Source organism: Denticeps clupeoides, chromosome 6 (assembly GCF_900700375.1).
Source record: "Denticeps clupeoides chromosome 6, fDenClu1.1, whole genome shotgun sequence".
Taxonomy (NCBI): Eukaryota; Metazoa; Chordata; class Actinopteri; order Clupeiformes; family Denticipitidae; genus Denticeps; species Denticeps clupeoides.
In genome coordinates, this window is record NC_041712.1 from 10,794,450 (window position 1) to 10,807,226 (window position 12,777).

Here is a 12,777-nt window from a genome sequence, read left to right on the forward strand (position 1 = left end):
TATAGAATGTTGAAAATCTTGTTTACTTGTGTAAGCACCTATGTCCACAGATACGTTCTAGACGATTGAAGAACTTCTGCACCGGATTCCATTTGAAACATTAGCTCATCCACAACAGGCCAGTTAGAGGATATGCTCATTAGGAGGCCTTTCGAATGAGACACCCTGAGAGTTTTAATCAGGTCCTCTGCACTAGAGACTGACCGGGCCTCAGTTTCAAAGAGGAGAAGGTGATGAGGAAAAAAAACATTTTGCAGTGATGCAGAGGCAACGTCACTGACGTCACAGAACTATTTCTGGCCACGGGGGGTATGTGTCGCATCGATCCGTCCAGAAGATACAGAAGAACGATGCTCATTTGTTCTCATAGAGCAAGCGATTATTCCAAATGAGCTGGCTAGGTGGGAGAGAGCCTTGTCTCTGAGTCTGTGAGACCCTGCGATTTGGCTCACGTAGGTGGGAGGACAGGGAGACACAGGAGACTATAATTCTTTGGCCGCTTTTTTCTGCACCACCGAATTTTTGGCAAACACATGTTTATATGTAATTGATCCGTAATTACGATGTTTTTCCCCTCTCTGCAACTCCAGAGTCTTTGTAATGACTCTGAAAGCCTGGCTGGATTGTCTGGACTGGCAGACGTGCCAGCCTTGGGGGCGATTTGTTCTGTGCTCAGGCGGCCTGCGTTAATGAGAGCTGAAGCGCTGATTGATGTCTCCGCTGCAGGTGATGCGCTGCGACTGCCTGAAAGCCGCGGAGGCTGACTGCTGCGACGCCGCGCCCATCTGCCCCTCCAGCCCACGCGAGAAGTGGCTGCGCAGACGCACACATGTCAAGCTGAGGGTCAGTTCTGAATTGCAAACTGATGCTAGGTGACGCCGAGCCTAATGTTGGCTGTGGTGTACGGTGCTTCCACGGATCACTTTTTCCAAAATAGGTGTGGAATGGGTGTATTACCTCAGAATTCTACACACAACAACCCATAATGACAATGTGAAAAAAGGTTACTTGAGGATTTTTGTGAGACAATGCCTCGGTCAGTTTCATACCCCCAGCGTGGATGGGCGGGTCTGTTGACCAGCTCCTCCAGTAGCTGCTGGATCAGATGGCTGTTTATTTATGCTGGATTTACCCCACCTCCTTATCCCTAAGTGTATTTGTTCAGTTCCTACAATGTACTCCCTATTGGAGCACAGTCAAGGGACTGTTTTTGTTTTATTATTCTCCTCCTCACTCCCCATGTGATTCTGTTTTCTCTGTTCTTCCCATTTCCCCTGTCTTCCTGACCTGTCTACTCCCTATGTGATGTTTGTGTATAAGTATTGTGTATATGTATGGATCGGGTTGATGGCATGCTTTTCACTGGTACTTGTGACTAGTGACATGGTGTATTGCAACAGCAATAAACTGCATATTATCATCATCATCACCAGGCCAATACCATCCCTACAATGAAGCATGGTGGTGGCAGCATCATGCTGTGGGGATGTTTTTCAGCTGCAGGAACTGGGAGACTAGTCAGGATAGGCTGTGCACCGACTCTTCCCATCCAACCTGATGGAGCTTGAGAGGTGCTGCAATGGTGCTGCAAAACTAGACAAGGATAGGTGTACCAAGCTTGTGACATCATATTTAAAAATACTTGAGGCTGTTATAGCTGGCAAATTTTTTCATCCCACCAACTATTAGTCAATTGGTCTGTTGTCATTAAGAGACAAATTGTGCACCTCTTAATATGAATGAATATAAGATTAGTGTCACACTGACTGGAAGTCAGTTTTCATCCTTTGTTCCTTTACTCTAGAGCCAAGGGCCAATACTGGTGACAGTCTAACGCAGTCTAACAGAACTCATTGATTCTTAGTGTTTTATTGTTCCTTAAGATATTTAAATGCTGGCTTTAACTGAAAAGTATAATATGCATGATGGCAGTTTGAAGAAATTTTATATTTTATGGTTGTGTCCGTGTGTCAGAATGTAACAGCAAACCACCGTGTGCATGACGTCATTGCCACCGAGGATGGTCCACAGACGTTGGTGGGGAGATTCATGTATGGACCATTAGACATGGTTACCCTGACAGGAGAAAAGGTATCAGTATCACATCTTGTTGTGGTGATGGTTATAACCCTGTCTGAGTTTCATCTGTGCTACCTGTCACTGATATGCCCTTCAACTTTTCCACCCTCCTCCCTTCTGCCTCTCTCCCCTCTCTGTTAGGTGGATGTATTCCTGATGAATCAGCCCGCCTCGGGCCGCTGGGTGCTCTATGACACGGAAGCGACAAGCAGCAGCGGCCGGGTGTCTTACACCGTCCCAGCCAACAAGAGGCTTCCCGTCGGTGTTTACCCAATCAAAATGGTGGTGAAGTGAGTGACTCAGCATGCAAACGTTTGAATTCAGAGTTGACAGTGTGACCAATGGGAGCAAATATGGTCCATGAAGTCATTTACGTTTGTGAGAGCACAGCTTGCGTCGGCTCCAGAATTGGTTTTACATTTAGACAGAGCCTGATGTCACCGGGGTCATTTCTGTCTGAGATCTCATTTGACTGTGACTTGTAATAGTAATTTCTGCTGCGCCAATCCTGCTAAGGGGTGACCAGACAAGCGCTGAAGCGTTTCTGACTGTGTTGCCACGGGGGATGGAGTGCGTGGTGTTCAGCATCGACGGGTCCTTTGCCGCAAGTGTCTCTTTAATGGGCAGTGACCCCAAGGTCCGAGCAGGAGCTGTCGACGTGGTCAGGTATGTGTGCACGTTGAACGGTCATGCTAAAAAATTGGCACCTTTTGAAATTACATTTTTGCCCAGTGTAGTAAATGAACAGTTGGTAATTCATGTATTCAGGCTATTTTTTGGGCATTTTTATTCAAAGCTCATTGAAGAAGGTTGACTATCTTTGTACTTGTGCAGATTCTATGGTGTTTGACCACACCAATGATAGAGCCTAAGCATGCAGTTGTGATTTGAACAAAGGCGGCCTGTGATGAGGTTCTGAGATTTATGAGCTAATGGCATGTCCAGATGAGCTAATGGCATGTCCCCATTTTTAACAATGTACACAATTCATTTCATTTGTGTGAACAGTGAAATAAGCCAACAGCACTCCACAAACCCGGAATCCTGACAGCCTTCCCTCTATCCTCCCTTATTGCCCAGACTCCTTCCACAAGTTTTCGCCTGTATTTATGTTGCCCCCTTGTGTTGTATTTTTGTAGGTCCCAGTCTAATTATAATATTGAACAGATTCTCAGTCAGATTTGCCACATGCGAGACTGCTTGATGAAGAATGCCTGAAAAATACTAACAGACAAGGTGGCATCCTGATAACTTAATTCACTCTTGTCACTTACAAAAAAAAAAATCAATAGTAGGGCAAAAGAAATTACCAAGTTAAAAACAAGGCAATATAACGGTAGTCAGATGACAAATTATTCTTTGTGAGCCCTGGATGAAAGTTAATATTGTTAAATTTGTTTCTTGCACTTTTGTAATGTGCAGTCAGAGCGCCTCGGCCCCAGGCGACAGCTGCAACTGTCGAAGAAAATTGAATCGCGTCTGAGCAGAGACCTATTGAGCTCTAGCGCTGGGAAAATTCAGTTTGCTGACTAAGATAATAACGATTCCTGCTTGCACATTATTAAGACGCTGAACTGCCGCTTATTACTGCTCAGGGCCAACTGTGACTCTCCGCACCACTCAGACACAAACGGCCATCTGTCCTCCACCTCACTGCACTTCAGTAGAAGTATTTTTGTTTGTCCCTAAAAAAACCACTGCTGCCCTCCAGATGACAGCAGTCCTGTATAATGTGCTGTGTGTCCAGGCACTGGCAGGACCTGGGCTTCTTGATCATATACATCACCGGTCGGCCGGACATGCAGAAGCAGCGGGTTGTGTCCTGGCTGTCACAGCACAACTTCCCTCAGGGGATGGTCTTCTTTTCTGAGGGGCTGGTACACGACCCACTGCGGCAGAAAACCATTTTCCTCCGGAGCCTGGTTAAAGAGGTACGAGTGATTATAGTTTCCTTTCACTAATACCCTCATATGCATCATTACAAAAATATTACAACATGTTTTCTTCTTTTTCGGTCCTGCAGTGTCATATCAAGATCAGTGCGGCTTATGGCTCCATGAAAGACATGTCAGTGTACAGCACGCTTGGGCTAAGCCCCTCTCAGATTTACATTGTGGGACGGCCATCTAAGAAACACCAGAGCCAATGTCAGGTATATAATCACACAACAGGATAGTTCAGATGTAACCTCATTATATACTCAGCTTGCTCAATCTTTTTATTTTATATTATTTTTTAATAGGCTTGGGATTTAGGCAATAATTATCACTCACACTAAATGCTGGAACCTATCCTGGGTCACAGGGCAGGGTGCCAGCTCATCACATAACAGAAATAAACAAGTGTTAATAAACAGATAAAATCTCATTTTGTTTTTAATATCATTATCATCTAACTTGTGAAGCCTTGTCAGATTTAAGCGTTGTGAGGGACCGAGCAGACGAGGGAATGAGGACGTTCCTTTACTGTACACACATTGCTACTGTGTCAAAGTTTCAAAACAATTAAACTCAGAACAAGTGCCAAGACTCAGTGCTCCCAGAACAAGTCACAGAACTCAGTGCTCCCACTCTCCCTCCTTGCTCCATACAAACATTCACATTCACATAACCCAACTGGCCGGTAACACCCCCAAACACAGGGTACAACTACACAAACCCCTACCTTTTAAACTCCCTTATCTACAGCTACGCCACCTTCTTATGTTCTCACTGCACTCACCTTCATTGGCTGTACGTCACATGCTTCCTCTCAGGATGAGAGGTCACCTAGGTAACCCAAAACAAAACACACAACTATTAATTAACCCAGCACTGCTGTGAGGACGGGCCAGTCATCAGCCAGTGAGGCTACCACACACAAACACACACATAAATCAATAAAACAATCATACCTGTACCGTGTGTAGCTCGGGCCATCACAAGTGTCATTTCTGAACATGCAAGCAGGTGGTCAGATGACCACGGTCGTGTATAGTATGTAGTAATATAGTATATAAACCCTGTAGATGGGCTGGTGATCCGCTCAAACAATGGTCCCCTTAACTGGTCCTCTGTAGAACTCCAATTCTCCTGTGCCCATCTCTCATCAACACTTCTCATCTCTTTCAGTGGTTCAGCCACTTCAGTTTCCAGCTGCCTTCATTACCTGTCATCATTCTTTCTTGGCCCTTTCTCTGTCTCTTTTTTTCCCTTTGTTGGTTGCTGGAATGCTTGATCTCTGTAAGTGTCTCATTTTACACTCTGTTCAGAGTCGCAGGCAGCAGAGGCTCTATTGTTGAGGGCCTGGAAGCCAAAGTCTTTTTTTCCTGTACTTGAAGTGCCTGCAGCACAGTAATTGTTGACTGGTGAAGAGGACAGTGTTTCATTCTTGCAGAGATGATTATTGTGCAGGATAGAATCGATGGCCCAATGAGTGAGAGGATAAGAAAAGTCAGAGTGAATCATGAAACTGAGATAAATGTGAGGTTTGACACAAAGGTCTGTTTATAAGAATTACAAGATTAACACCCGGAGGAACCTTCCCGAGGGATAAAATAAAAATTTACCTATACCTACTCTTCATTTTGTGTGAAGTCCTGGCACCCTGCGACCACCGGAGGGCGCCACCATATGTGATTCGTCTCACCTGTGCCTCATTTCCCCTTCAGCTCTACCACATTTTGACACACCCCTGGTTTATTAAAATATCCTGTTTCGTTTGTGCTTTCATTAGTTTGACTTTTACTCTGTACAGCATAACATGTTGGCTCTCTGACCTATTTTCTACTAGGTTGAAACAGATAAATACTTCTTTTGAAGTCCACAAAACTCATTCATACCTCATAACAGCTGTGTGGTTGTGACCCCTGTGTGGGGTTTGACCTATGACAAGGTTGAAAATTCACCCTAGCTAGAGACAGTCCATAAGTAAAGGTGGAGATGGACACTGAAATCAGCTTTAGACATGCACATTTTACGTTTTTTTAAAATGGAGACACACCGCAACCAAGAGTTTAAACATGGGTGCATTATGCACTTTAGTCTTAACTAATCACAATTAATTCATTGAAAAATGTGTAAGTAATTGATTTTATAATATTGACAGCCCTATAAAAAAAACTAAGTAAAATCATTTGTAAAAGTATTTGGAGTGGTATTAGTTGCTAACATAGAATTTAATTCTATATATATTTTTTTTTGTTTAAAATTTTTTTCCTTGCAAAATCATGGGTTGAATTCTGCATTATTTTAGTTCAAGTTTTGTAGCACATTAGTTTATGCAAAGCCTAAAACCTGTCTATCCACTTCAGGCTGAGTCATTATTATAAATGGAGACCATTTTAATTATATTTAAAAGGGAATAAAGGACAAGAGTTAATCATTCAGCGTTCTGACATTTGCTCATCCAGTCCCATAGAGAGGTGCTAGTGTGTTAAAGGTAGTCAGACATTTGATAGGAGGTGATGAGTTATTCCTTTCATCCCGTTCTCCACCTGCTTTGACTCCAGGGAATGCCTCTGGAAGACTCTAATTATAAAAGAAAAACGAAAGGGCTGTACTGTAGATTAATTCTGTCCCAAGGTGTACTTCCATCATTCTTCTAGTGATTGCACTACTGTGGAAACCGCTCACATCTATAAAACACAGCAATAATGCCAGTGATTACAAGTCTTTCAGCTTTAAGGTAATCCTTTAATAGAATGCACAAAAAGAAAGTCAAATAAGGCAGGGAGCTGTGGATATAAAGGAGGTGCCATTAACCTGTCAAATATCCACAATTTTACAAATGCATGCATTATTATGGCTTTTCAATGGTACAAGTAGTAAATTGTACCTGCAGTTCAGCAATAGCAGTAGTGTTTGGGGCATTTATTCATGCTTTTTTTTATTCATTTGAGCTTTTGTTTTGTGTGTCAATAAATGTGTGGTAGAGAGTTCTGTAGAGGGACTTCTAGCTTAATTAATCTGTTATGTAGCCTTGAGGCAGATGGATGCAATTAAGTGTTAAAGTGTCCTCCCCTGTTCTTTCTTTTTCTAGTTCCTCAGTGAAGGCTATGCTGCCCACCTCTCCTCTTTGGAGTTTGAACATGGCTCTCGTTCCAAAAAGGGTCGTATGGTCTCACGGCAGGGCTCCTTTGGCCTGTCGGCCAAACCCGACTTCCTGTCGCCATCGCCTGACTTCCTGTCCTGCAAACGCACGCCCCTATTACGACGTGCCATGTCCGTCCAGCAGCCCTCACCACCGTCCTCCACCTCGCCCACGCCAAAGCCTGAGCGTGCCAAGAGCCAGCCCGAACATGGCCAGCCGGAGCCCACCATGGCCATCCCTGAGCTGGAGCTGTGCAGAGGCACACCACCTTAATGCGGGAAGATGGGAAAGGTATGAATGAGGAGGATGTGTGGTGTCCTGCAAATAAGGTCTTTTTTAAAAAACGCATTGTAAACATTCAGTTTCTGAATTAAGTTACTTCTTAGGCTTCCGTTTAGAAAATGTTTGCTTGACCGAGTATTGATACTTTTTATGATTTTATACATTTTTCAAATCTAAATAATTTGGCTTAAATTAGAAAGTGAACCCTTATTTATCTTTGTTTTGTAAAACCAGGAGAGAGTGGAGTTAAAAAAAAACTCTCTCTCTCTACACACAAAAGCACTGGCAGAAAGAGGCATGGCACAATTAAAAGGTTAAAAGGATGAACAGTTTCTAATTTATTAACCCCAGTAGATTCTTATTGCAGTTACATGTAAATATTGTATGTAAAAATGGTACCAATGTTTCAGAGAAAACCAAAATGAAAGACAGGAGGAAAAGATAGAAAAAGCATAATCTGGCTGCACTTGGGATCATATTTGCTTCCAAACCAAACATGCCGATAGATCGTGTTCTCTACTTTTCAAGATTTCTGATTGGTGAAATGTAAACCATCCCCAACACATTATATATTATTCTATAGCTCATAGCTACCAAGTGCAAAAACTTAATACTAATTTTCTTCTTCTTACTACTGCTAATATTTATTGATGGGCTAAATGCAGAGGAAACATTTTGTTGTGTGCACTATATGCTGTGCTTGCTGTGAGGCGCACAATTGGCCCAGGGGCAGCGATTGAAATTGGCACTTTTATCAGATTTACCACAGCTGAAGAAATGTAATGCCTTTTTCTGAATCAGTTGCTTCTGCTACATTGTTGCTGCTCAGCACCTGCTCAATCTGCTGAAGATTTTTCTTCGGATTACTCACCCATTCCCTTCCATTACAGCGATTGTTGTTGAGTGTTAATTTATTTGATTAGGAGCATTGTGGGCTAAAATGGAATTCCAGCAGCGCTAAGAAATGTTTCGCATTCATTCATGCATTTAAGATTTTCCTGAAAGAAACACAGTCTCTTTCAAATATAGATGCAGGGTTCAGTGTAGACATGACTGCTCCACGCTTCTCCTGCTCCTGTTCTGACACCTCTCAGCTGGGAATTAAATCCTGCTGGCTACAGTATGAGATTCGAGTGTCCAATGTAAAAGTCAAGGTGCTTTTTTATTATAATGTGTGATTGCACTGGTATTAAGAATTACTGATATGATATTAAATTGTATTTTCTTTTTTTCTGCAACAGAATTTATGGAACATTCAAACCCATGTACATCCTCATCCAATATTTTACCCATCTGTAAACTTCCCAGCCGACTGGTGACCAATCCGAGAAAGGAGCTGGTTGAAGGACTTGTACACTAACCACATCAACTACTATTCAGCATAATCAGATGGGAGGCATGGAGTGTAAGGCTCAGTAGAGCTGGGGATGGGTGGTCAGTGAGGTAGATGTAGAGTTCAGTTCTTGACTAAAGATCGTGGAGAAATATCAGTTTAGAAATGCTTTGAAAAAATTTAATAATGTTGTAAATACATATAAACACATGAGCCCTGAGCTGTATCTGGCCACTTGTTAGAAGTTTACTGGTCATCATATCCTTTTTTTAATTGAGAATAATCTTGATTGTCTTTTATGCATTAGAATATGTCTTGTTTTCTTCATAGGCTTGATAGAAGTTTGTCTGCTTACTTTTCAGCGATATCCTGATTTCCAGATGCCTCTGACAACAAAATGATCTAAACTGAATTTAGGCCTTTGTATTGTTGTAATAGATACGACTAAACTGTTGTACATTTCTACTGTAATTCTGTGATAACTGAAAATTCCCTGCACTTCAGTGGTTATGTACAGAATCTGAATGTACTTGTTTACATCATGCCTATGTATTAATATTTATTGAAATAAACTTGTTTATTTAGCTGTAATGTGTTATTGTACTGCTGGTTATTTCACAAAATAATACAAGTAACAAATGAGAGATGACAGTTCAACACATGCATATACAAAGGAGCACAATTGTAATATTTTTCAAAAATATATTTTTCACCGTAAAAAAAAAATGCTACACTGAACACAGCTTTACAGCTTTATCTCCTGTAAAGAAGCTGTCCATCCTAGTGCACGACGGTCATGATTCGGAGATTGCAATACAATAATTTGTAATATGAGCATACTGAGCACAATCAGCTGCAAATAACTGATGTTAGAACATAAATACAAATAAACCGAAATGTGCGCCACAGTGGGTTGTGTCAGGAAGGGCAGCCAGACAGTCTGTGGCAACCCCTAACGGGAACAGCCAAAGGCAGGCGGCAACAAAATAGGTACAAGCTCCCATCAGAATCAGAATTGATCTTGTTGGTTACAGATACACATCTGTGTTAACTTTCTTCTAGCTCAGTTGCTTGAGGAAAAATTGAGAGACTACAAGGGTTGAGGCACTTTTCCTGTCAGTCATATTTCCTGATATTTGGCATACATCAAGCTTTGTATTTTGCGGCAGTGGGCCGCTGAGCCCATGGGGTCCAGGGCCCCCGTTCAGCTTCATCCAGCAGTTGCTTGATTGAGTGGGATGGGTGGGGAGGGAAGAGTCTGTTGCACACATTCTCCCCGGATCACAGCACAGGTGAGGTCATTCAGCACAGTCACTCTGGATAAGGGCATCTGATATATGCCAAATGTATAAAAACTGCACCACTGTCACTACAGTCCCTGACAAAAGTCTTGTCGCTTATCTATTTTGTAGAAACACCTGCTATTAATCTGACTTTTAATTAATCAATTGGTGTTAGAAATAGCTCAAATGATGTTTAATGCATTGAAATTAATTAGTCAATTAATCAATACAGAAATACACACGTTTTGTAGCCTATACAGAAATTGAACAAATTTACTGCAAATACAAAAATTTCAGCAAATTAAGTAGTGGTGCTGTGAGATCCAAATATAATTTCTTGTATGACTTCCATGAGCTTGAAGGACTGTATCCATGTGGTCATCAGGAATAGCAAAGAAAGCAGTCTTGCATGCCTCCCAGAGTTCATCAATATTCTTTGGTTTAGTCTTCCATGCTTCCTCTTTCATCCTACTCCACACATGCTCAATGATGTTCATGTCTGGTGACTGGACTGGCCAATCCTGGAGCATCTTGGTCTTCTTCTCCTTGAGGAACTTTGATGTGGAGATGGAAGTATGTGCTGCTGTGGTAGTAGCCTAGTGGGTTACACTGGAGCAACACACTTGCCTATGAACTAGAACCCATACTTCCATTGTATCCCTGAGCAAGACACTTAACCCTAAGTTGCTCCAGGGGGGACTGTCCCTGTAACTACTGATTGTAAGTCGCTCTGGATAAGGGCGTCTGATAAATGCTGTAAATGGAAATGGTGGAGCGCCATCCTGCTGCAGAATTTGGCCTCCTTTATGGTTGGGAATATAAAAGATAGCTAAAATTTTTACTGGATGTAACCCCAGACCATGATTTTTCCACCACCAAACTTCACTGTTTTCTGGGTGAATCTCAGATCCATACGGGCTCCAGTAGGTCTCCTGCAATATTTGTGGCGACTGTGGTGTAATTCGAGAGAAGATTCATCTGAAAAATCCACCTTCTGCGACTTTTCCAGCGTCCATCCTTTTAGCAGGCTGTGAGCCTTGGCAAATGCCACACGGTTTGTCTTTTGTTTAATTCTGGCTTCTGGGCACTGATTCAACCTTGGATGCCTTTTCAAGACAGAATCCAACAAACTGTTTTGGTTGACACAGGGACTTCAGTTGACCAGGTCTTGTGGAGCTCTGCTGCAGTGAAAAATGGTCTGACCTTGGATTTTCAAGCCAACAAAGTCTCTTCAAGACACATTGAAAGTCACATCAGCAGGGGATCTGGTCTTCAGCCTCTTGATAATCTACACTTCAGTCTCAGGGTGAATATTAGGCATGTTTGCAGAGGTCTAGTTGCAGTTGATGTGAAGGTCTAGTAAACTGGGGTTCTTTTATACACACCTGACACCTAATTGATCCATAAATTAGTCACAGATGAAGCTCATATGACAAGGTGACAACACTTAAAGTCAAAAATTGACTTTACCAAGCTTTGAATATTAGAATACTTTGACAGTTTCATTTTGTACTGAAACATTATTACAAAAGCTGTTGGGAATAAAATGAGCATTTTTTGTAAATAAAAAAAAAAAAAAAAAAAACTTTTGAAATATATTTCAGCAGCACTCAAGATCAATTTGTACACAAGCGACAACATCTCATTTAAGTACTTTTTCGCAGCACACTGCTCGGGTCTAACTGCACATTAACGAGCCACGGGACAAAAACAATTATAATGCTTTTTTTTTTTTTTTTAAAAGACATTTATTTTTTTTTTCATAAAGCCGTAAACATGTTTACATATTAAGAAGCAGAGAACATACTTTTTTGGTACACATAAAAAAGGTACATTTTTGCATATAGATATTGAAAAAGAAAATCTTCTCCCTTCGTAGCACATGTAAACCTAGCCAAAATATTGTTAGTGTATTGTAACATACTCCCATTAAACAGTTTTAGTCAGTACATTGTCACATTGTTAAATTATGACGGGATATTCACTTGTCCCTCAGTCCTGGATTATTAGTAGCCAAACCTGCATTTACATTTATTACTGATACTGGTACACAGTATCAGATGTGTTAAAAATATATATATATAAAAATAAAAGCAGAGGGAAAAACTTACATTACAAGGCAAGCAGCAGTCGTGTAGACAATTTACAGATGAAAAATTCAGACATAAAAAAGGTAACACACACAGACTCCCATAAGGACATCTGTATATGAACAAAACAATATGATGGTTGACAAACAGAAATGGCTAAATAAGTTTGTTCTCACAGTTTTATCATACTTTGTGCACCAAAAACACTCAAAAAGTGCCCAAAAGTACCCAAACTTACACATATACACACACGTATAATCAGTGTAACTAAGAAACTAAAGTGTAAGTAAATGGTGTGTGTGGTTGAGCTCAGGTTTTGCGGATGTTGGACAGTACCACATCAGTCCAGCTCCCCACCGTCTGCCGCACGCGCCGGCCTTGTTTGCGCAGAGACTTCCTTGTGAACCTTGCTGCCCTTTCTCCCTCTGAGGAGTTGTACCCTCTGGCAATCGCCTCTTGGTGATGCTCCACAGCCTGGGCCCTGGCAACACACACATCGGGGAATATGGAGTCAGAGGCAACCACCTTCCCGCTTGCCCAGAAAAAACACGAAATGGTTCAATCCAGGTAAAAAAGGGGTTGTGCAACGCAGCCATTTGCAACAAGCTTCTCTTATGCTCACATACAACCTCAAAGACGT

At 41.8% G+C, this 12,777-nt stretch overlaps 2 protein-coding genes across 6 annotated transcripts in view; one reads left to right on the forward strand and one right to left on the reverse strand.

Annotated features, from left to right (window-relative positions):
* Positions 1-9,355, forward strand: part of plrdgb (PITP-less RdgB-like protein) — a 69,104-nt gene extending 59,749 nt beyond the window's left edge. For all 5 annotated transcript variants that reach the window (XM_028984390.1, XM_028984392.1, XM_028984391.1 and 2 more), the window contains 8 exons: positions 727-843; positions 1,975-2,091; positions 2,221-2,369; positions 2,596-2,745; positions 3,827-4,010; positions 4,103-4,231; positions 7,099-7,440; positions 8,673-9,355. In XM_028984390.1, coding sequence (XP_028840223.1) covers positions 727-843; positions 1,975-2,091; positions 2,221-2,369; positions 2,596-2,745; positions 3,827-4,010; positions 4,103-4,231; positions 7,099-7,422 — 1,170 coding nt within the window. In that variant the 3' untranslated portion in view covers positions 7,423-7,440; positions 8,673-9,355. The remainder of the gene's footprint in view (positions 1-726; positions 844-1,974; positions 2,092-2,220; positions 2,370-2,595; positions 2,746-3,826; positions 4,011-4,102; positions 4,232-7,098; positions 7,441-8,672) is intronic.
* Positions 9,356-11,976: 2,621 nt separating this feature from the next.
* pimreg (PICALM interacting mitotic regulator) overlaps positions 11,977-12,777 on the reverse strand; it is a 3,875-nt gene continuing 3,074 nt past the window's right edge. The window contains exon 5 of the mRNA XM_028984613.1: positions 11,977-12,618. Coding sequence (XP_028840446.1) covers positions 12,447-12,618 — 172 coding nt within the window. The 3' untranslated portion in view covers positions 11,977-12,446. The remainder of the gene's footprint in view (positions 12,619-12,777) is intronic.